This window comes from Pogoniulus pusillus, chromosome 28, assembly GCF_015220805.1.
Source record: "Pogoniulus pusillus isolate bPogPus1 chromosome 28, bPogPus1.pri, whole genome shotgun sequence".
Lineage (NCBI taxonomy): Eukaryota > Metazoa > Chordata > Aves > Piciformes > Lybiidae > Pogoniulus > Pogoniulus pusillus.
In genome coordinates this window covers 12,600,466-12,626,410 of record NC_087291.1, presented here as the reverse complement: position 1 = coordinate 12,626,410, position 25,945 = coordinate 12,600,466, and the positions used below count along the sequence as shown (strand labels likewise).

The window sequence follows — 25,945 nt, the reverse complement described above, 5'->3', positions numbered from 1 at the left end:
TGGCTGTCAATTTTTTCAAATCTGTCCCTTTAAGTTATAAGGCAGCTGATTTCCTTTCCCATTTTAAATATATCTCACACATATGGGAATAATACACAATCAAATCCAATATTTTTCCTACTGCCTAGCAGCTAAGTTATTTACTTGACTTTAACAAGACTTTTCTTTCCTCTTCCCAAGTCTGAGAGCAAGCACAAGCTGAGATGAGCTGTGCTGCTGTAGGGGCAGGCAGCCGCTTCCAACAATTTCTTTGAGAAGAAGCAGATCTGTAGGTTAGGTGGGAAAGGGAGAGCCACAGCGGAGGCAGAGGAAAGAGGGGAAAGAGTCAAGGTTTCTTTTTTTTTTTGTTGTCATAAATAAACAGCTTGAAACATTGGAACAGAAAATAGGAAACTTTCAAAGACTCGACACACCTATTTCCTACTGCTGGCAAATTAAGGCAGTTCCCTAAACTGCTTGTCCCCTAAATTAAAAACAATGCACAAAGGGTGTTAAGGCAGCCCCACAGACGTAACGGCCACTAAAAAGTCCTGCTTGAATGCTGTGCAAAACTGCATGTGCAACCTGCATCTGTTCTTAAAGCACTAGACTGAAGTCAAAGCAAAGACATTTATATTGAACCCCCTTCCCCTCCTCAAACTGCAGAAATAAAAGTTTAGCATGTTTACTATTTACAACTTCCTTCTCAGAAGACACAGGTAGAGCATTCATGACTCCCAAAATGTAACCTTACACATCTGGCCAGTGAACATCTGGATATTTATCTTCACTCATCATTTCCTTCGGTTAGTCCAAAAACTGTCAGTTATTTCAGCTGAGATGCAGCCCAAGGGAGTACAAAAAAACGTTACATCCTTCTTTTGTCCAGGTTTTATAAACTGCTTTTTACCTTTTTCCCTAGGAGATCAGTAAGTATAAAAATAAGCAGCCTGGATTCCTTTGACTCTGGTTTATCCTGTGAATATGTACCTCTGTAGCCACAGGCAGCATATATATGCCAGTGGATTTATTACACTGTCATATCTACAATGCATACAAAATACCCCACATCTTTAACAGGCCTTTAAGTGTTAAACATATCCAGAAAAAAAAAAAACAACACTCAAATCACAGGTAAGAATATTGATTTGTGAATAGATTTTACAGCACAATTTATGGCAATTAAACTTCACATTTGGGGTAGTCACAACCCAGGAAATGCAACTATCACGTGAGTTTAAAAAAGTAATTTAAAAAACAAAAAACAAACTTAACTTGCAGAATCATTGTAACAAAAACAATGCCTCTGGATTGGAGGTACCAGCCTGAAGAACTCACCCCAAGTTCGTCCCTTGATTTGCCACTGTTGCAGGAATGTCTCTTGACATGCCTTTGTCATCCTTGCCCTACTTTACAGCAGGGCATAATGGAACTTAGCTTCCTCTTTACAGAGGGCCACAATGAAACATAGCTCCTTTGCAAAATACTTTGCAGTTTAATTATGAAAAAAACAAACAAACCCGCCCCAGTCTAAGTGTTATTACAAAGGAAAACATAAATGCTTTCTAACCTAACAAGGAGTTTAGCTTTCCTTATTATTCATTAAAGTTACTGCCAACTAGATTTGCCAAGTCACTCTCCTGCTATTTAATTGCTTTGCAAAATATTTTGGGCAAGAAATAAAGAGCTAGAGCTATGCAATGAGCTTTGCTGAAGTCTCCTGTTTAGCTGAGGTTACATTCACTTTTCCTTTGTTATTTCCTCAAACCACATTCATGCTCCCAACTTAACTCTGCTTGGTAAAGCTGAAACGCTTTTAGAAGAGATTAATTTAAAAATCATACCCATATTTAAAGACAAAAGAGGAAAAAATTAATATTACAGCTTCTTAAAACTCTACCATTTAGTAGGCATTTATTTTATATGTGTATTGTGGGCCCTTTGCACACTGCCATTTTCCCCACAGGAACACTGCTAAGCACTCATGACTCAAATGCATTTTAAGCATGTGGCACAAGAGAAGCCCCTAACAACCAAAGTAAACCACTACTCTGCACTTCTCAATAATCCTCTTAGGTTTCTTTTTCTATATTAAATTTTAAGAAAATAAAAGTCTAAGCACCAAAACAACCTTTACAGTAAAATTTAAAATCTATGTGCATAAGAGATCAGAAGAGCAAAGCCACAAAAAGTGACAAAGATGCAAGAGTTGGCTTTAACAGGTCTTTTGGTTTGGTTTTGTTGTTTTGGTTTTAACTTTTAGGTTTTTTTCTTTCACTTTCCAAACTGGAGATAATTTCCACTGCAAAGAATATTTTTATCTCTGTAACACAAGTTAGCAAATCTTACCTTTCTGCAACATAGCTATGATTTTACATTTATAACTACAAACTTTTCAGGATCTAAGCATCCATATGTGTTAATATTGACTAAAATGTGAAAGAATCTAAAGCATAAAATCATGTAAAATACACAATGCATATATAATGCATATACTTTCCTTACACCACTTGTGCTCTAAGGAAAAAGAACAACACACCCATACCTCAATCTTTTTCTTTTCCAACTTAACAGACCAATTTCCAGTCGATGGAAGGCATGAACATGGTATCGCTGACCGCTGAAATGATTCATTGTGAAAACAATGCCACATGCCACAGCATTGCTGCAGACTCAAAGCCTGCACTCCCCTTTGCATATTTAGCAATTGTTTTGCCACTGCCAAACTTAGAACTACAACACTGAAAAGGTACCATTAGAAAAGCAGTGATATTTGTGCTATGTGTTGATTAAATGGAAAGGAATTCTCCTCATTTCATTGAATTTGAAAGTAGCAAGGGAAACATCGCACCTGTGTTTTACTAAGTCATGTGTCTAGGTTGCCCTGCACTGTCTGAACCTCCATTTTACTGATAGTCTCCTCAAAAGACAAGAGGCTGAGCATAGTTGGGTGGAGTTTTTTTTCCAGAAGAAAAATCTGTAAGAGTTTCTGGAAAAATGAATAACTAGACAAAACCAAAGGCCTCCTCCTGGACCCTACAGAATACTGCATTTCCTCACAAATGGATACCAAAAGGACTTTGTTAGCCACAATTTTTGTCTGCAAGCAACATGGAAAAAAAAAAATCAGGATACTTCACTTCCCATTTAGCCCAGAGGCCACCATCCACTGTTCAAATCCAACAAAATCCAACTATGAGAATTATAATAGCAGCTGAATGATGATTATTTCAGATATCTGTCTTTTGTACAACTTTATACATGACAACACTGCAGATATCATCTTGCAACAGGATGCTTACATTCTATTCAGAGCATACTTTCACTAGGATTAGAGAAGTAATTTTACTTAAAAAAAAAAAATTAGCTTTGCTGACTTAATTCAGGTTGGACAATCAATGATTCTTGAGGAAAACTAAGTGAGAAATACCCCAGAATGTTATTTAAATATCTTTGGTGGGGGAAGAAATAATTTACTTATAATTTCAATTATTAAGAAGAGGTGGAGGGGGGGAGAGGGGGAAGGCAAAAAAAGCTAGTTAGCAATTTTTATTAACCTATGTCTTCCACCAGCATGGTATCAATTTAGATAGAGTATGATGTGGAAAAAAATTGCCATTCCTATACTCAAAAAGTATTTCTGGCAGCTTAAATACCTTAATTAAGGCAGTAAAGATGTATTGGAGGAAACACACACACAGAGAACATTGTCCAGATACAATAATGTTTTGTCTGCTCCAAACACACTTTAAATGTTAATTGCCAACCATGAAATGTGTAATAAAATATTTTAAATTATAATGGCCTGACTAGACTTTTAGCAAGCAAGAAAAACCTATTAGAGACATCCCCCTTCTAGAAATCTGAGTAATATCCTGAAAAGAACAGCCTGCCATTTAGGGGTTGGGGTGGAATGCACTTTTAGTCTGCTTTGAAAAAAATAATTTTCAATTTCTTACAGTAAAAAAAATACCCTTTTCAAGTCTGCAAAGAGTTACACACCTACCCTTTACAAGGAGTGCACATCACTCAGTAAAACAAGGTGTGATTAGCAATGAACAATCTTTTCCTCTATTTATTTATTCTCAGCTGGGTTTTCACTTTAAACACTGGTTTCTAGCAGAAGATACACATTCAGTATTCAAGAGGGAAACAGAAAAGGAAGAGGAGAAACATAAGTGGACTGCTCTCCTTGAACAAGTAGCTGAACATCTAGTTTTTCCGTTTTCAACTTATGAAGTCATCTGACTGAAAATAGTTCTATAAGATCTAGGTCAAATAGTGTATAATAGAACCTTTTCCAGGCAGTAAACTCACAGATAAAATCTTCAAACTGCTGCACACGAATAAGTTTCTCCTCTCCTGCATTCACTAACTGCAAAAACATTCACTTGAAAAGTTGGATAATTCACATTTTACCTCGTGTTCTGTAACACCTTCATGAAGAACAAGTGTTATGCACCATTTCACTGGTTTTCAGCAGCACACTTGGAAAAGTGCATCAGATAAACTGTTTCTCTACTCTGCAACTTAGATGCTTTCATAATCATGTCCCCCACTCTGACTAAACAGTTTGAAATGCTCACACACAGACTAGAGGGCAGCACCAGCCAAGAATACAAGTGTTCTGAAGATAGCTTTTTCAATGGTCAAGCCTTGCTAATTTAGAACAAACTTTCTTCTCCCACTTCATCCTATAAAATACTGGTTGAGGTCATCCATGCACAGTGACTACTATCAGACCAGCTCACTAGTTAGAGGCAACTGCCATGTGTTAGTTCCTTCATTACGATCACCTATTTAACCCACACACTGTACACATTTCATAGGGATTTAAGAATAGAGTCATTGCACAAATGACTTTTGGAATTCATTTCAATCTTCAAAAACTTTAGGTTTTACCACTTAGAAGAAAAATGTAGATGAAAAAGAACAGAGTTTTTTTTTCCCCAGTGAGCATTTTTAAGGCTATTTATTTTACGTTTTCTAATGTTTTGCTGTGCTAGTATGTTAAAAATGTGCTTTCAGGCAAGTAAATCCAGAGCTTCTTCCCCAGTCTGCACACTCAGGAGCCACCCTGGCACTGAAGGTGGCTTCAGAGACCTACAGGCACCTCTAGCTAATGCAAGCCTATACAGAGAGCCTTGAGAATGCCAATGCATTACCTACATCTTCAGTGCAGGATTTGAGTTATATTCAGAGGCCTATAACCTTGTGCTGGCATTGCTGACACTGCTGACAGGGGAAGCAGAAGAATATGGCTTATTTTCATTTTGTACTAAGAAACTTGCTAGATCTTTTCATAAGGGGAGCTTGAAAAAAGACACTTCCAAGAGAAGATAACATTATCACCTGAGCTTTCAGTGTGAAAATTGTGTCATAACAGTGTTGAGCTCATGCTTCCAAGAACACATATTTCACAATATTTACAAGACAGATTTGTCTCTCGTATCATCAAACAAAAAATTCCTCCTGATACCCTTCCACCATCCAAAGGTAAGCTGCTTATATTTTCTTGAACTAGATGTTGAACCCAGACCAGAGTGTTGAATTCCTCACCTATAGTAATCAGCCGTAACCTATGCTCCACTACATCACACTCCTACTCTGGAGCAAATCCTACAGCAGGTCTAAAAAGCCCAAAATCCATGACTGATCACCATCTATCATCCAGCCTCCTGATAAATTTTCTACTGCACCATTCTCAGCAACCTCTGGCATTAACTATTTTTAGAAAAATTCATTTGTCCAGATAATCTTTTGGACATTGAAAAGTCAAAATTAAAGTATAAACTCTCTAGTGGACTTCCTCTCATTTCCATCTTCTGAGCTCTTCAGGTTATGGAGATTTTTTTCCCCAACGTCACTTATTACTGCACAGCCTCTAAAATAAAGCAGGAAGGGGCTTGTGGTATTTGCATGTGCCACAATAAATTTAACAGACTAAATGAGTTAACCTCACCTCATATCAGGACATTACTCTTGCCAGTATACAAAAAAAACCCCAGTCTTCTAAACAACAGGAACTTATTATGAACAATAACAACCTGAAAACAATACAAGCAGGCTCCCATAATTTTATGGGGCCCTAGACCACTCCATGTCAGGAAGCCTCATTGCAGCTGGGGTAGCTTTCAGGTGAACTTTCTCAGCCAAAATGCACATTTAAAAATCAGAAGGGATGGCAACCTTTTGGTTTTCTAAGACTGACTGTGGTCTTCCCTAAACCCAGAGTCCATTCAGAACATTAGATTATATATGGCAAAGAGTATCTCTTACTTCTGAAGAGTTTTAAAAGCAAGTATATAGAAATAACAAATGATGTCATTTACAGTGGACTTGGAAGGCAGGGAATGAATCATCACCACATGCACTCTCTACTTGTTTTCAGTTCATGCAGTGCTGTCTGCAGGTATCAGACAAGAATCACTCAGAAGACAGAACAGAAAATATGAAAAGCAGTTATTGCTTTTTCTATTTCTGTGAAGCAATTAGAATTCTGCTCAGCCAAGTCTGTTTAGAAAAAGAGGAAAAAAACAACTGACAGAATGGCAAAAGATGTTGTTTCTAAAATTCACAAGAAGAGAATATTTTTCTCTTAATCACTGGGTATCAATTCCCTTTGCAACCAACACAAGCTGTGACAAAAAAAAGAGCAGTGCCTCATTCAGACACTTGACAGTTCCCAAAGCTTTCTGTCTTTTGTTGGGGTGGAATTAGATTTGGTTCATACTGGAAAGTCAACATGGTACTGAATTGCTAGTCAGGTAAATAGAGGTATTTTCCCACATGAGAGGACAAGCCTACAGACCCACAGCCACCCAACTCTCTTCTCCTGGCCTCCTCCCTGCCTCAAGCCCGATGCAGCCTTTGGTATGTGAAAACACACAGTCATTTACTGTACTTCTAGGGGAACAAAGATTTCACCAAAAAAAAAATCTTGTGTCTCTGACCATGTTCCCAATAACAAAAGTCAGGCATCATTTCAGCATAATGCATTTCCCATAACCCTGAACTTCTTTAAATTCAAAATTACTTCAACATACTATCAGTTCTTGACATAAATTCTATTTAACAAGCCCATTCTAATATACTGGCTTCAGACAAGTACATTATAAAATGCAGATGAAAGGAGCACTTCAAAGGCAGGAATGGGTCAGATAAATAAAGACAGCACAATCATATGATTCAAAAGCTGTAAACTTAGATGGTGAAGAGACTCTGAGCCCTGTTGTCTTTTGCTTTAACAAGCTTGTAAGTTCAAACTCATTTCCTCAAGGCTTTTGACACTGTCTGCCATAGCAAACTCCTGCCCAAGCTGGCAGCCCTTGGCTTGGACAGGGGCACTCTGTGCTTGATTAAGAGCTGGCTGGATGGCTGAGCCCTGGTGGTGAATGGTGCCACATCCACTTGGCAGCCAGTCACTAGTGGTGTGCCCCAGGGATCAGTGCTGGGACCAGTCTTGTTTAATATCTCCAGTGATGTTCTGGATGAGGGGATTGAGTTCAGCATCAGTAAGCTTGCAGACACCACCAAGTTGGGAGCATGTGTCCATCTGTTAGAGGGCAGGAGGACTCTGCAGAGGGACCTGGACAGGCTGAATAGATGGGCACAGTCCAATGCTATGAGTTTTACCAAGGCCAGGTGCCAGGTTCTGCACTTTGGCCACAACAATCCTATGCAGACATACAGGCTGGGGACAGAGTGGCTGGAGAGCAGCCAGCGAGAGAGGGACCAACTGGACATGAGCCAGCAGTATGCCCAGGTGACCAATGGCATCCTGGTCTGTATCAGGAAGAGTCTGGCCAGCAGGATAGGGGAGGTCATTCTGCCCCCATAGTCAGCACTTATTAGGCCACACCTTGAGTACTGCGTCCAGTTCTGGGTCCCCCCATTTAAGAAAGATGTTGAGGTGCTTGACCACATCCAGGGAAGGACACCAAGGCTGGTGAGGGGGCTGGAACACAGCCCTGTGAGGAGCAGCTGAGGGAGCTGGGGGCATTCAACCTGCAGAAGAAGAGGCTTGGGGAGACCTTATTGCTGTCTACAACTACCTGAAAGGAGATTGTATATCCAGGCAGGGATTGGCCTCTTCTCCCAGACAAGGAGTGACAGTACAAGAGGACACAGCCTCAAGCTGCACCAGAGCAGGTTTAGGCTAAACATTAGGAAGAAATTCTTCACAGAAAGAGTGATTGGCATTGGAATGGGCTGCCCAGGGAGGTGGTGGAGTTACTGTCCCTGGAGGTGTTCAAAAGGAGGCCAGACAAGGCACTTAGTGCCATGGTTTAGATAATTAGAAGGGTTAGATGGTAGGTCGGACTCAATGGTCCTGGAGGTCTTTTCCAACCTGGTTAATTCATTTTGTTGGCATGATTCTTGAGACACTACCTGCCCCAAATGATTCACTCTGGCTTTTTTAAAAAAGAATGGCTGACTTGCCTGTGCACTACTGACCCAGAAAATCCTTTCAGAGACAACAGAGATTCCCAGTTAACCCACAGATTCTGTGCAAGTCTGCCTTATGTTGCTTTTGATCGCTGGTCAGGACTATATGTCCTACCCGAGGGCTAAGCTGACTTAAACATTCTTTAAGAAAGAACTGATCAGACTTGAATTGTTTAAGGACGAAATCCAACACAACACTGGTTTGTAATAGGTAAAGTTTGTGATCTTATGCATGTAGCCTCCATGCAGGAGAGCTTTTTCAGACCTGAGCAGTGAACCACAGCATGGTGCAGGAAAGAGTAACCAGAAACATCTGAAGTCAGCTCTGCCGCTGAAGAAGTGGTTCTACAAAACTATAACAAAGGATGCTTACTGGGAGAAGAGGTAGAAACAATCTAAGTCACAGCTAAGAGAAACCCCCTTTTAAAACTGCACAGAACCAGAGACAAAGCTCTCACAAAGATTCTAACTTCTGTACACCTTAAAAAGAACACCTCCTCATCATCTTCAGTTAAGACAGTGTCAAAAAGTCATAGCCTTTTGAAGTGAACTTTCACAGCTTCCTCTTTGCTCTCCAACCCTTCAAAGCTGACTTTGGCCAAAAGATCCATCCTGTGGGGTGGAAGAAACTGAGAAGCCAGGGTGCCTATTGCTCCAGAAGATGCCTGGTGTAGTAGAAGGTTTATTTCTCATCCACCATAAACAAATTATTAGAACACACACCACCAAACTCAAAATTTTACGTAGCAGCTGGGGAGTCTGCTGAGGATATACTTATCAGGTGAGGTCTGTTTTACAACCTCTGCACATAATGCAAACCATCAGCTCATATTGGCTCAGCCTTTTGCTGACAGGGACGGTGTCACGTATCCCACGGGGTGGCTGGAAGCCACCAGCGGACAATGGGGTGAGCGGCTGACACAGGCCAGTGCAGCCCTGGCAGAACAATGCAGCTGCTACAGAGGTTGGCCCTGCTGAAGGAAACTCACTTCTCCCAGGTTGTTCTAAGGGAGGGACACTGAAGTCATGGAAATTCCCCAGCAGTAAAGGAGAACAAAAGAAGAGGTGCTGGAAGCTGCTGTTAAGAAGAGACAGGCTTTCTAAACCTGCTGGCTGCCAGACTCAGACAGCTTCTTCCAGGGCCTGAAAGAGGGGAATAGTATCCTCTGGCTAACAGAAAACCACACTGCTCTGCAAGACACAGTCCCCCAGGAAGTGTAGATCAAAAATATTCCCTCAGAGGACTACATTTTATAGCTCTTCACCATCCCCTGATGGTTTACAGGGCTGAGTGCACAAATGCTGCTCATACTGGAGGTACCTCTAGTCTCAGCAGAGTCCCCCAAGCCACAGCCAGCCACAAAACCCCCCCACTGCCCTGCAGCCAGGACCCGGGCTCTGCACAAGTACATCTCTCTTGTTTTTGCATGGATCTGGAAATCTCTAGATTTCCTCTCCCGATTAAAAGGTGTGGCTGCTGAAGAAATCAGTGTACAGAGACTCCAAATTCCTTACTGCCGTTGTCATATGTCTGCAACAGGAGTATCCACAGGACCAGGGTGTGGGGAGGGGTGTGATGCACCACAGCTATGGCTCAGCACTGCTCTGGGACCGCTGAATCCCCCTTTCTAGCAAGAATAACTCTGCAAGGACTCTGCACCTGGAGAGGAAACTTGAGGAGTAATCCATATGAAATAGATAAAAATATCTGGTAAAAATCCCCCAAACCCACACATATCTTTCCTTGATTATATTGTTTTTTTATAAAGGTGGCGATTCTACAACTTACTTTTCTTGGTGGTACAACCCCAATTAGTGTTTTCAATCAAACAAAGGAAAAAGTTATGTTGATTTATTAATTAAAACACCAGGAGAAAAAGCAGTGGCTAAGTATTCCCATTGACTGCCACAGCTATTGGATCAGGCCCAGAAGAATGCTGGAATAAGTGGTGAAGCATTTTATTTTCTTAACTTTTTAGTGGCTACTGCAAACAATGGAAAATGCAAGCACATACTTAGAATAACTCTATCCTTTGCAGAATGAGATCACACCTAAAAATACTTCCTCTTGTTGCCGTATAACTTCAGTTTATGATAATAGCTATTACACACATATAGTGAAAAGGGGGAAAAAAAAGCTTCCCAAGTGCTGGGTAGAAACTTAGTACTGTGGAGTTTCTGCTAGAGAAGCAGCTCTAAATCCGTGATGGTCGAGACTACTCAAACAGCAGAATAGACAGTCCAGTTACTGCACTGACAACAGGGAAAAAAGTTGACTTACCAAATTATTGCTTGGTGACAGGAAAAGCTATGTGAGGAGAATGATGACTTCTTTTAAAATCAAAATTAAATCAATTATTAAGAAGCAACTGCAAAATGTATCTGACTTTCAATTTTCCAGTTTGAAATAATTAGTGCTATCATTTAGGTACCCACACGAAAGCCCGCACAGCTTGGATGTCCTGGGACATGCACACGCTAGTCATTTTTAACTTTGCTTTAGGATGCAAGCCTGAGTCATCAGGCCCTGTCACTTTCTACTGCAAATGTGTTTAACTGCTTGTGTCAGAGACTGTTCAGAGCCCCAGGCTCTCAAAGCACAAAGGTATTTTTCAGGAATTTACATTTTACTTTATAAAAATTATCTCCTGCACTTAAATGTCCTTGGAAACTTGCAAACAGCCAATTTTTGCAGCTGTGTTGTCTTTCTACAAATTTCATCACTTCTTGATCAGAGAAAATAGTGTTGATTAAGCTAAAAATCTCCATTTAAAGTAATTTTCTGCAGCGTTGGCTCATCTCCCTGATAAGTAGCACAGACCTAACACTCAACAATATTTCTGTAACCTAAAGAATAAAAAATTAACATTTATAGAAGAGCTCACCACCAACCTGAAGACAACAGCAGAATTTGCTTAGGCAGTTTCCCCAACTCCACTACATACAGAGAAAATAGGTTTGGATGTTAATTCTGTAACTGCTAACGAGGTTCCTTTCAAAGTGCGCAATCCCCTCAAAATAGAGCAAACCAGATGACAGCAAATAAAAAGTTGTTGCAGAACAGAAATGCATGCAATTGCTCTAGAGAGGACGGCGTTGACCCCACTCCCTTCTCTGCCAGTGGGAATTTTACCACTGACTTCAGTGAAAGCACAGCTTGGCTAGTGATTTTCTAACACTTGAAGGCAATGATTTTTACTTCAAACTGCAGGAGTAGCCTCTTGCTCTGGTTCAGTTCTCAGCCCGAGGCTGTAGCCCTGCCAGCACTGTTAATGTCATTGTTTGCAAAGCGTATTCCCAGTCTCCCATACACCCACGCAGGGCTTCCAGCTCCTGCCTGCTATGTCCCCGTCCGTCCCCCCCCCGTCCCCCCCCCACATTGTTCCAGCTCCCCTGCTTCCTCACCTCCCTCCCCGTCCCCCTACCATTGTTGTCCCCCTGCACCCACCCTGCATTGTTCTCACGCCTGCCTGACATCTCCACTTGGGAGGGACCCTTCCTCTCTCCCACTCCCCGCAGCAGCTCAGGCTCCTTTCTTACCTACTTCCATACATTCCACTGACCTATTGGTCATTTTCCCTTTCTGAAGAAGTATTACATAAACTATCATCTCTAGATCCCACAGCTTTCACGAGCTGTGGGCGCTGTGCCTGGAGAAGCCCAGTCCAAAGTATCTTAAAGAAGACTATTCTAATTTCATTTTTATGGACTTTAGATCAGGCCCGAAAGGAAGGTCGATAGGCAGCGTTACTGGATCGTCCGAAAGGAAATAAAAGGCCAAAACAGAAACACGTTGCCATTGTAGAACAGAAACGTGTAACAACACGGGCATGTAGGGATCAATATTATTACATCTTTCCAACACCTTTATACAAAAGTGGCTGGCATGACTTAAAAATGGGCTCCATTGCTGCAGTAACTGAAAGTTAAAGTCTTTCTAAATTGTGCTTTTTCGTGTATAAAAATTAGTAGAGCTGAAAGTGTAGTTCTGAAAAGAACAAGGCAAGCCTCACATCTAGATGTAGTCATGTTAATTGCAGACAGGATTTCTGAAATACCGCATTTACACTTGTATATCTATGGCCAAATGTAGATGAAGTTTATAAACAGGGCTTTTTGTTTTGTTTTCAAATTCAACAGTGATTGAATGTTCAAAAACATTTTTATATACACACAGAGAGACGAAGATTTGTTTGAAATAGTTACCTGCAACGTGCTGTATTTTCCAGATAGCCATATAGCAGGACACTAGCCCTACATTTAAGTACTTCATTTTTTTTCCTATGATAGTACTTTCAAAATGATACTTCATATTTTCATAAATTCAGAGCTGCCCGGGGAGGTTGTGGAGTCTCCCTCTCTGGAGATATTCAAGAACTATCTGGATGCATTCCAGTGTAATCTGCCCTAGGTGATCCTGCTCTGGCAGGGGGGCTGGACCAGATGATCTTTTGAGGTCCCTTCCAGCCCCTGACACTCCGTGATTCTATATGAAACAGTATGTATAAACTGTTTTACATACTGAAGGAAAAGTGAGTCCTTAGGAAGAAGGGCAGCTATATTTAATTTGAGTAGAAGGGCAGTAGAAACAAAACACCTCATTTTATTAACAAATAACTGATATATTTTCTATTTTAATACCTTGAAAACTAGTTAAATCTTACCATGGCTCAAACGATGAAAGCAGTAGTATGCAAAGTCCACTCCCAAGAGTGTCAAATACCACGTCCATTGAGAGTCCCAGGGCAGTTCCAAGAGCCTGTAGTTATTCCATACGTGGATGTAACTGATTAATTCAACACTTCTGAATAAAACACTGAAAGAGAGAAATTTTTAAAGTTTTATCAGTAATTTTGCCAGCTTTAATACAGAACCTTTTTACTGTCTATTTGCCATTTATCAGACCAGAGCCTTTTTGTAACACATAAAAACTGTGCCCAAGTTCTGCAAGCTCTGTCAAGTAATACTGCTACTGACTTTAAGCAGAAGCTTTACTTAAGGTCTACAAGGTTTTTAAAACCAACCATCACCTGCTCAGTACCAGCACTGTAGCATTACACACGCTCAAAGGCCAAAGCACTCCTACGCTCTGCAGGTGCTGCAATGGTCCTTTTTCCCCAAAATCTCGAAGAACCCCATTCTTGTTAACTCACAAATCACAAGTGACTGAAGAACAGCAGCAGTTACACTCAAATGCTAATCTATGACACTGATATACCTTGACTATCGCCAAGGCGAAGAAGGGCACAGAAGGAGACAGGACTTTTGGGAGCAGTGAGATGCTCAATCTGCTTTGCATATTACTTCACTTTAAAAGAGGATAGAAGCAGCAGGAGGCGGCAAAGCCCAGCCCTTCGAAAAGGGAAGGGACGATTATTAGAGCAAAATAGCAGGACTGACCAGAAAGGGAGAAGAAAAAAAACTATGACTCCGTAAAGACAGAAAAGCTACCAGACAGCAGCTTTTATTGCTGAGTTCCTGAACTACAGAGAGTAAGCAGCTACCTCTGACCTAACGGGTCAGTGCTGAGACCAGAAGTAGAAGGTAGCTCTCAGATGGGCCAGCTGGATCCAGAGATAACTCCCCACAGATGTTTAGGTCAATACAAATTTGAGTTGCCATAGTCACATCCTCACTTCTTTGCCCCATTCACCTCCCACCTCATTTCACTGATTCAGAGGCTGAGCTGTCCCCCAGAAAACTGTTTTGGGTTTGCTGAGTGAATTTTTTGTCAGACTGGGAAGCTTTAGCCCCAGCACCAGGGATAGAGAATGTGGGCACTGAAGTGGGCCAGGTGTCAATGGGCTTAGACAGCCGTGAAAAGGTGCCTCAACTGCAGATTGATGCATATTCAGATGCACATTTTTGGAGAAGTGAGTGATCAACAGAATGATTTGCAGCAGCTTCCTCACACCTCCTTTTCTGTGTTGCTGAAAATATGGGACTGTGGTGAACAGAACCAATGCAGCCTCAGAAAAGCAGCAGACAGAAAGAAGAAGTACGAAAAAGATACTAACTGTAAGAAAGTGATCTCTATTCCCTTTCAGAAAATTAAATTCACTTTAGATTAGGGCCAAAGACTCAAAACAAAAGCATCAGCTTTAGCAGCACGATCTACACACAGGGAAATCTAATCCGATTTTTAGATGCTTTGCTGCTGGTGTATGGTTTGTTTTGGAAAGGGGAGAAATATCAGACCACCTTGACACACAGTTGTGCAAGGTTTTAGACATCTCAAATCATACTCGTGGTTGAAGGAGTACCAGGGGATTCAGATATAGGGAACTTCAACTGCAGACTGCAAATGGCATACCTTTAATCCACTACTTGAACAGAGGTGGTAACAAACCGCACATAGAGGACACAGCCTTGCAAAACCTCAGCTGATCAGCTGTCACAGACCAAGAGAGCTCTCACTTGAGGCTCACCTGGAACTTCACCTTGCACTGAAATAAGCTAAAAGAATCTTTGTTTATGCCTGCTCATTCTTATCAGTGTCACTTCTCAATGGTACTTATTCCCAAAATCTTCCTTTCTTTCCTTCTCATTTTTCATATAGTTTACAGTATGGCACCCAAACTACTTGAATCTGCATATGACATGTTATACTCCTCTTCTACAGCCTTGTTCCCCACACCTGGAAACCATCTCTGAAACATCTGGCCATGCCCTGTCCTTCAGAGCAGCCACACTGAAACATGAGGGAACCTCAGCCAAACTGGATGCTTCAGATTGTGAACCATCTCTCATACTATGCCCGAGCTGCAGTCACCTTCATATTCTTGCAGAGACATTTATTCTGAGCTTTTATGCTTCTGGCATTAGTACCTCTTCCCATAACAGGGTTTTGTGTACAACTAGAAGGACACTTTTGTGCTGCTAGGTTCTTAACACAGAAAAAAAGGCAACTGAAAATCCCAAGCTCCCAATATTAGCCTGCAAGCAGAAAAGTATCACATCTACCTTTCGATCCCAAGAAGCTGAAGCATTACTAGGAGCTGTAATGCTTCTTTGGGAAGAGGAGAACTAATATCTTTTCCACAAGCAGCTGTCACATTTTACCTGCAACTCATTCCTACCTTTACTACAATCATCCCACCTTTTTTCCTGGACAAAATCAAAGCACAGCAATGCCCATGAAGTTTCATTTTGGCATCTGGAAGATGAAGAATTTCTCTCAACTAGCAATGACAGGTGTATCTACCACTTCAAAAAGACCTTAGCTATGCCCAGAAGTGGTACCATACACACCTGGAACATGTTTAATTTTCATAAGAGCTGTGTTCTATAAACTTTTTTCAAGAAGAGTATACGTGTCCAACCAGATTTTTGCAATTCACCTCAGGAGGTATCTGTAAAGTTCGGTATAAATTCTCGGTCCCTTTCACAACAGGTCAGAAGGGAGCTGATGTTATTCAATCACAACGAAACGGCCATTTCTTAACATCTTTTCAACAACCAGGAAATTTAAAACACCTCTTCCAAGTATCAGTTATTATTAGGCACTGTTTTCTTACTTTATTCTTTTGCTTTTATTACCATATAATGCCTTTTCTTTTCCACAGGCTGAGCCCAAGGTGTAAAATTTGAGCTAACCCTGCAACTCATTTTTTTATATATATAAACTTGCTGTACATTCTTTTTTTTTCCATTCTTGAATCACAACTCTCCAGCACACAACACTAGCTGATTACTGTAACTAATTTAGAGCAATCCATCATATCACTATGCAGTGCTGGAGAAAGAAGAGTTGCTTAGCTAAGTAATTTTTTTTTCAATTTACAGTGTGATAGATAGGAAAGTCCAGAGCTTGGATTTAATTACAATTCTGAAAGTTCACTTGGAGTTCTAAAGGTTTACATTGCCCCCCCTTTTTTTTTTGTCTCCCTCAAGTTCCATTTTCACTTCTTGAAAATACAGAAGAGAACTTATGAAAACTTTCTCCTCATTTAAATGCTAAGGTTTTAACCACAAATATGACAGAAGCAGACAGGTAAGACTTTTGTCACTGTGCTAGTCCAATCCACTGCATCAAGAATACTAAGTCCTAAGACAGACAGACTGTACAGAAAATTTTATTACATACACAGCATAGATTTACCTTCTTGGAGTTTGAACATTTCTGATGATAATTTTCTTATTAAGTGCAAAGTGTGCACTTGGGCAATTGTTTTGACTTTGAGAGAGAGAATTCTCATCTCCTGGCTTCTGAAGTTCCTACAGACTTTACTCAAAGGTGCTAACATTTGCTTTAATAAAGCATTCCCCCCCTTCTCTTTCCACTGGGTCAGATTATCACATCCTTTAATTAAAGAAAGTCCAAGAAGGAAATTCTGGGAGATGAACTCTCCATGTGGAAATGAAGATCTACTTAGGCTGATCCCTAGGGGATAATGGAGGAAGGGAAAGGTGGAGGAAATTCAATTGGAAGAAAAGGCAGCTGCCCCTTTTAAAGAATGCAAAATGCTGTTTTGCTTCCTCCTTCTCACAGATCACCCTTAGAACCTGAAATCAAAGTTTTAGAAAACTTTCTTTCACAGTGCTCAGGGGAGTTACTGAAAGGGAAAAGAGTAAGAGGCAGTAGTTGTCTCTCTTCTGAGCATGGAGAAAGATCCATCTATCAAAAGCAAGGGCCCCAAGGAAACTGCCTCAGCTCTCACTACAATTGCAATCACTAACTCCAGTCGCAGTGGGAAGTGACCTGGAGCCCCTGATCTAAAAGCACGGTGCTACAGCTGGACCTACAAACACTTGGCTCTCAAGGGGTCTAACAGAGCTGCATCCTTGGAGGTCAAACACAGAGAGGGAAGCATGTTAAGACACCCTGGTCACAAGGTTATATTATCATTAAAAATAGTGAGATATTACTAATCCAGCTTCCCTGGGTTAAATAAATTCTTTTTTTCCAGCACGATTCAAACTACATGAATGTAAAGTTCCCAAATGTTGAACAAAGGCAGCTCCTCCTCAATGATATGAAATTATTCAGAGCATATATGTAACAGCAGGATACATGAACAATTAAATGCTCTGTAAGCCTTTGTTTCAGTGGAAAGAATAAGGATTTCCATTTCCAGGGATACCTTCTGGAGGGTGTTTTTTTCCCCTCAGATGAAAGACTGGCTCCTGTCACAATTGAAAGAAACGTTTTGACACCATGATTTCAGTGTAGGCAAGAGGAGGTAGAGGAGCCTTGAGAAAAGGTCCATTTGCAAAACAAAGCAAACCTCCTGCAACTGAAATCCCCTTTTATTTCCTGTACAGGTGCCAGGTCTTGAACAGCCACCCAATTTATTACCTTGTCAGCTGACTTATTAGGGTTGACACAAATCGAGCTGAAATATGCCTGACATACTGCAGTCAAGGCTTTTTTTAAAAAATGCTTTAGCACAAAGCCAAACTTTCCACAAGGTGGAGGGAAAGGGAGAGGGAGCTGTGGGAGTTCTATTCCCTGTTTTCTATCATCAAGATGAATACGATCCTCTCCCATTCCTAATATGCAAAACCAGTCATGAAATAACCCAAGGCTAAAAAATAATTCACCAAAATGATACAGCTGGGAAATGATTATCAGGCTCTGGAAAGCCCTTGATTACAGGAAATAGCACCTACATTTTGAGAAAATGTTCCCACCAGACACAAAAGTTGAATCAAAGCCTCTTCCTCTCTACAACTTTCTTCCCTAGCATTTTGCCCAAAGAGTGCAACACCCCCTCCCCCCCTCCACTTTCCTCAAGGAGGAAAGAAATAAAGGCCTATCAAATTAAGTAAAATAGAGACAAGATTGGTATCCCTACCATCTGTATTGTACTCAGTGTTGCATAACGTTTTGTCTCAAAGCTGGCCTTTTCTTCACCAAACCTGCTCCTCTTGCACTCCACTTTCTATCCTCTAATTTAAAATGGTAACACTAACTTACAGCAGTGAGTGGAATACAACATGAAACAACAGGTTTTGGAAGGAAAAGAAGTCAGTGTTATGTTGTTTTATTAAGTCCAAGTCCTGTCTATACATTTCAAGTCACTTGGTGCTGATCTTTATTCATTCATACATATGCAATCAATTAAAAATTCAGCACAACCTAAATATATTCAGAAGAAGTTCCACTGCCTTTAGTGACATAATCCATAGGGGTAAGATATTTTGTCCTGAGTTTATGCAAGGCCTTCTGGTAGATTTAGTCATTTTAAAAGGTTGCAAACTCTGGTTTCAAAACTTCAGTATGGCTGAGCTTCTGTCACTGTAACGCAATCTTTGCTTTTATTTCAACCCTCATGGCCCAGCAGACTAGGCAGTAAATTGTCCCAGTGAATTCAAGACATGCAACACCATGAGATTCTAGAGTATCACCTTCTGCAAGCAACAAACCTGACTTTTCAATACATGTATAAACAGTGTCATAAGAGTGTAATACAAATAGTTGCTTGATGTTTTTTCCAATTTTGATCTTCCCTACTTGCCTGTTCCACTGAAGTCAGCAAAACCGCACTACGGCTTAAGTTAGATCAGGAAACAAGCCTATAATATTCTCCAAGGCCATATATAAAGAGAAGAAATAAGGAAACAATTCTATTCAACTGAATCTATCTAGAACAACAGAATGGGCAACAAATGACCTTTTAAAAAGTTGATGAAAACTTCAGAGAGATCATAGCACATCAAGTGATTAAAAGGAGGAAAACACATTTGCATGAGAATATTTGTTGAACTGCTTTGGCCATATTTCTGAACTTTAAACATTCCAGTTTGGTTATGTCCATGACATACACAATGATGAAAGTCTTTTCTTTTCAGATCTGTTACACTGATTTACAGAATCTGAGACATTTTCCCCCAGTTTCCACAGCTTCTAGGTATTGACCAAGGAAACTAGGTTAGCCAGCTCTAAAAATGCTACCCCTGTGCTCCATCTAGTGGAATCTTGATTTAAGCTTAATGCATCTTCTATCAGAGAAGTGGTTCAGGCAGAAGAATCCCCTACACAGAAGCAGTTCCTTAGCGTGCATTTGGAAAGTAAAACTCTGAAGTGACACAGAGTATCTCGTAGAAAAACACAGAAACGTGCAAGCAAGAGCTACACATTTCACGGGGCTCAGAAATTGCCAATATTTTGTCTGCTACAGAGACCACTGAACTTAATTACTAACATATTTTCAATAAGGGTAAACTCAGTTCACAGTTTGCACTTTCACAGAAGAGAACAAGTATATTTGAGAGCAAACACTGACAGCTTGTCTTTGTTTCCAAAGACTGCAGGTGCAAAGCTGGTCTCTGATATTGACAAACAGGCAACCACCAAACCTTTACTGGTTTCTTTGCATAGAAAAAGGCAATTATTAAATACTAAGGAGGTAGTCAAACATGCATGCTGCAAATAGCTGCATACATGCAAGAGGTTACAATGTAAAAGACTAATTGTCTCTTTGACAGGCTTTTGTGAAAATCAGCAACCTCTAGAACACTACGGTAGGTAGCAACTACCAGTTATTTCAGTTAGTTTTAGAACATTCTAACACTCCCAAATCCTTCTTTTTAATGTTTAGTAATTAATTTCACAGGTAACCTCAGAGGTTTAAACTTGGAGTTTTCCTGAAGCATCACCAACAAGCAGCACACCATGCACACCAAGATGTCCAGAGCTACTCATTGGTACTCCCTGAGCTCTGTGCACATGGGTGCCCTCCAGCCTGCTTCAAACAAAGTGAACCAAGTAAACAAACCTCTGCATTTAAACCACTGAAGATAATGTTTCTGATAGCCTGGAAAAGTTTCACAACTGAGAGAAGCAGAGACAATAACTGGAGACTGGGGAGGTAGTGATGAGCACCTGAGAGCAGGCATGAAGCACCTATATCTTTACTGGGCACAGCTGAACTTGGACTTATTTGGGAAAACAGCAAGATTTACATCAAACTTATAGAACTGTGTTAAAATGATGCAATGAGAAAATATTACCTCTGGAATGGGTTAGTAACCCTAAGGTTTGATTGAGTTACACTAAATTCAATGACAAACCCTACAAAACAAAGACTGTTTATGGAGACAGTGCTATAAGCTTAAGTGGAGTTACTGAGAAAATCCCTTTCCAGAATCAGTTTTGCCTGTTGAAAATGCTACCAGCTCTTGATGCACAGTACTATCCCCTGATTGAAACTGTTTAACCTACTCTGTTTCACCTACCGTGAGCTATTTTGAAACCTGCCCTGGTAACAGAGCTATGATGGCTGTGACCTCTGGCAAAACACGGGAAAAATCAGTGGTGTATATGGGACAGTGCAGCCAGGAGGGTGCTCTTGGAGGAGAGGAATGGGGAGATAAGTAGATGCTGTCCCTTCAGGCTTGTTATCTACTAAAGCCCCATTTTGGGAGGAACATCTATTGACAGGTAGCATCTTAAATTACCATATCTAGCTGCTGCAGGAAAGGTCATGACAGCGTGTTGAGCAAAGCCTGAGCCTCAAGCCTGACAGCTCTTGGCCTGCCCCATTTCCACTTGATTCCCTCTCTGCCTTAAGTAAAATATCACAGAATCTCAGAAACATCCAGGTTGGAAAAGCCTCTCAGAATCAACAAGTCCAACCTATAACCCTATTCTACAAGATTCACCTTAAACCATAGCCCTAAGCACCACATCCAAACAACCCTTAAACACATCCAGGGTGGGTGACTCCACCACCTGCCCGGGCAGCTCATTCCAGTCCTTGACCACTCTCTCTATGAAAAACTTCTTCTGAATGTTCAATCTAAACCTCCCCAGCCTCAGCTTGAGGTCATTCCCCCTCACCCTGTCTCCAATTACTTATGGGAAGGGACCAGCAGCAGCCTCTCCACAATGTCCCTTTAGGTAGCTGTAGACAGCAATGAGGTCTCCCCTCAGCCTCCTCTTAAACTAACCACTCCCAGCTCCTTCAGTTGCTCTTCATAAGATTTATTCTCTAGGCCCTTCCTCAGCTTCGTTGCCCTCCTCTGGACCCACTCCACCACCTCCACATCTCTCCTGTGCCCAAAATCGAACCCAAAATGCAAGGTGTGGTCTCATCAAAGCTGAGTACAGGGGGGGACAATCACCTTCATTCTCCTGCTGGCCACAGAATTTTTAACATGAGCCAGGATGCCACTGGTCTTCTTGACCACCTGGGCACACTGCTGCCTCATATTCAGCTGCCTATTACAACTCCCAGATCTCTTTCTGCCAAGCAGCTCTCCAGCCACATTGCCCCAAGGCTTCAGTGTTGCTTGCCATTGTTGTGACTCAAGTGCAGGACCTGGCACTTGGCCTTGTTGAAACTTATCCCATTAATGTTGGCCCATTGATCCAACCTATCCAAGTTTCTTTGAAGAATCTCTCTACTCTCATTCAAATCAACACTGCCACCTAACTTGGTGTCATGTTTTTGCTCCCACTGAACTAACTCCACATGGGATCTGATGAGCTTCTGGACCAACACAAGAGAAAGGGAGGACTATGTAAACAAGCGTAGGAAGGACAGAAGCGCAATAGCCAGAAATTAGGTGGGTTTGGGGCATGACACAGCAGCTTTACTTGCCATTTAACCAGGTTAAGTGATTACCCTTCCAATTTGCACCCATCTGCTCATCCCTGCCTAAGCATCGTGGTTACCAGCCCTCGGACCTGCCTGCATAATTGCATGCATAGCTGCTCCCTGACCTGACTCTGTCAAAATGAATGCAGCTGAGCTTAAACACCTCTTTTATAGTTCTTGAGGGGCTTTTGTTTCTGCTTTTAGCTGGATCACTTTGTCAGGACCAGGTTAGGGAGCAATTAAATGTGCTGTTATGTTGGCAGATCTGAAGGGGCAGCTGGATCAGAAGCCAAACATCTGACCATGCTCTAAATAAACATCTGCCCAAATCCTTAGTCAAACAGATGTGAAGAAAAAAAAGTACCTAATAAGTCTTGTAGTGAAAATATAATTTATGGAAACCCATATGTATCAAATTCTCTTCTAAGAGATGCAATCACCGATTTATGAGATTATAATTTTGTATAGTCACACATGAAGTATCTAGTAGATCCTTCCAGAAACCAAGACATGCTTTAAATGGATAAACCCATGCAGGCCAAGTATTTTGTGTTGTCAGGACACTGCCAGCTACACAGGGTTGTGAACTGCTTGCATCAGTTTGATCCAAGTGCATTCTACTCAGGTCTGTATAGATGCTCTTATGAAATTACAATTACAGTTTCGGGTTGCAATTGTACCTATGTTTTAAAGAAGGCAAATCAGTAATGCTACAAAATAATTGAGTATTTCTTGTCTTGCAACCCTGACTTCTATTTCTCAAGCACATTTCTTAGGCTGTCAAAAGATTTTGCACAGTCATAGTAAGAACTGACAAAAGTGAGTTGCTGGACCTGTTTCCTTGGCCACTTCACCACAGAGCAACACAAACACTGATGCTGGCAATGGCGACAGAAGGTGCAGAGGCAGGAATGAGGAAACAGAAGTGTAAGTCAGAAGAGCTTCATATTTCAGTAGTGTTGGTTTAAAATGTACCTGAAACTGCCTCTTCAATCTACCTAGTACACAAAAGCTTAAAACATAGATAACATACGAAGCCATGAATTGTCTACAGCAGAAACAGGATTCACACTCTGATAAAATCATTGCTGATGTGCAGGTATCTTAAGATGCATAACAACATGAACGAATAAAAAAACAACACAAACATATTTTCTTATTCCTTCCTGGTGTTTGACAACATCTTTTAAAAAACAAAGTAACTATATATACAGGTATCCACAATACAAATATGTGTACAAATATTTATATATTGTCATATGTATATATATAAAGTAATGCTCTCTTTAGAAATCGATATGTTCAGTGTGGACTTGACTGACAAAATTCCATTAGACATACACAAACATACATACACACACACTGTACCACTGTATTTCAGAGCTGGACACTAAAAAGTGACAACTAAGCCTAGCCATAAAGAATGGAGACTTTCCCAGGTAGTTTGAAAATATACTTACCTCAGTTATCCCCCAAACACTTCTTGATTTGATTTATGTTCTGCTGCTTTAAAAGAAGAAATGGGCCAAAATGAAATAATGTACATACTTGTCAAGTGGATATTTATACCCAAAATAAACTTTCTCTTGGGAGAATATTTTTAAAGCAGCATTTCAAGTCTCCTGGCACTGGTTAGTTAGAAAGCTATTTATTTATTTGTAATAAAGGCTCTTAGACATTTTTCACCCAACAACATTGAAGATGCTGGGACAGCAAGCTTAGTAATTCAAGTTTCTCCCTTTCCCCCAAACTTTCATTGAATATAGCATTTAGTATTCATACATGCAGAGGAATGTGTAGTAGGCATTAAGGCAGTGGAAATTTTAGTATTTAAATGTATGGGCTGTTTTGCAAGACACAACATGTACAGACAAAGCAATTCAGCTTACTACATGCTGTTGAGCCTAATAAGCCTAAAACCAAAACACATTGCCTCGTCTGATCAGACTTTTCCCTTTGCACCTATATTTTTCATATTTGGCATAAGAATATGAACAATTTATGATTTGCATTTTCTCCGACAATGAAGTAAGAAACACTGAGTAAATACTCTTTTCCCTCAAGACATGCAATACTTCTGTTATACACAGTGTGAAATGGAAAACCATATTTAGAGGCTGAATACGGTCTGTGACTCCTAATTTGTTCATTAAATGTAAAGACCTCTTTGCAGTGATGCATCTGAAGCTTCATTCTAACTACTAGACTGAAGCCCACCATTTTAGATTCAACCACAGATTTTTTTAAGGAAGTGGCAAACCCTTGCTGCTAGTTGAGAAAATGAAAATTAGTCCCTGGGAGAGGATACAATCAATGGTGTGTTAATCTAACCTTCAGCTGTTAATGATTTGCACTACTATTTCCCCTGATGCTGTGGGTTCTGCTGAAATATTGTTTTAGCAGTTTCTGTCAAGTTTCCCTACCTTATTTTTTTTTTTTTTCTGCCTGAAAGGAAAAGCCTGAAGGGAAAGTCTCAGCAGCAGATCTTGCATGTGCTTCCCCCACCCCCTCTTTTTTTTTCTGACCCAATTCTCTCACACCATAGAAGCAGAAGGGTGAACTGTTCTGTTCGAGTTTTGGGTTTGTTTTTTTTTAGTTCAATCCTTTTTACTCAGTCTATTTTTCACAACTCTTTTTACTTACTAAAGAGGTGCTACACTAAGCAGTCACCATTATAACTGTGATATTAACATGTAAATAAATAATTTGCAAAGGTTGTATTTTGCCTGTGCCTTTCACATTCAGCCAGAGAGTTAAATGCTTTACAGTGCTCTTTTCTGGGAAAGAAGTGCCAAGGAGGCTCTTTTATTTCCAGGCATGAGAGCCACACTGGTGTAGCAACTAAGGACTGTACCTAACCTGCAGATTTACCTGATTCTGCAAATTTTGTGTCCTTAAGGATCATTTGGTTCACTCTGTTGAAACAGCCTTGCAAAAGAATTCTTATCCGAAGGAAAACTGCACAGCCCCACAAGCCAAACTGTGCAGCAGAGTACAGAGTGCCAAAATAATAAAAGCACTCAGCACCTTGCAAAGCTGCATCCCACATGCAACACTAGCTTCCTTAACAAGTACTTCTTCCAGAAATCAGTGCATCTGAAATATATGAATATTCTTAAAAGAGAACAAAAGGCCTCACCAAACCACTGAAACATACTCTTTAAGTATCTCAGTCCACTTGTTTAACTCAACCAGTCCTGAATATTTCAGAGTTAAAAAATATTTAGCATGGCAAGCCTGTGAAATGTACAACTGTCTAGAAAATAGTCCACTTCTTCAACACCTATCTCAATACTACCTGCATGGAAACTAGAATAAGCCTTATCACAGTTGTGTGTCAGTGCACACAAGTCTGAGTCTAATGTGTGGATAAATAGATAATTTATTACAGCTTAAAATACAATTGAAAATTCAATGTTTCTCCTTAAAGATCCTACAAGTCACATTAAAAGCAAAATGGTTTGAGGATAGGTGTTACACTAGCTGCAAAAATAGCTTTACAAAATTCTCCAGTAACTCAAGACATTACTTTGAGTACTTTGGGGCTGTTTAGTCTTGAGAAGGCTAAGAGAAGCTCTTATCAATGTGTATAAATATCTGATGGGTGGCTGCCAAGTGGATGGGGCCAATCTCATTTTGGTGGTCCACAGTATTAAGGCAAGGAGCAATGGCTACAAACTCAAACATAAGAGGTTTCACCTCAACGTGAGGAGAAACTTCTTTACAGTGAAGGTGACAGAGCACTGGAACAGGCTGCCCAGGGAGGCTGTGGAGTCTCCTCAAAACTCACCTGGATGCACTCCCATATCGACTACCCTAGGAGATCCTGGTTTGGCAGGGAGGTTGGACTCAACCTCTGGAGATCTATCTAATGTTCTGTGATTCTCTATGTCTCATGCTGAAAGCTCACACATCTTATTTGCAGAAATACAAGCTCATTAAAAGGCATAATCCATGCTATTTACTACCAATAA

General features: G+C 40.6%; 1 protein-coding gene across 1 annotated transcript in view; it reads right to left on the bottom strand.

Annotated features, from left to right (window-relative positions):
• Positions 1–25,945, bottom strand: part of AGMO (alkylglycerol monooxygenase) — a 160,260-nt gene that overhangs the window by 126,000 nt on the left and 8,315 nt on the right. The window contains exon 3 of the mRNA XM_064167038.1: positions 13,092–13,243. Coding sequence (XP_064023108.1) covers positions 13,092–13,243 — 152 coding nt within the window. The remainder of the gene's footprint in view (positions 1–13,091; positions 13,244–25,945) is intronic.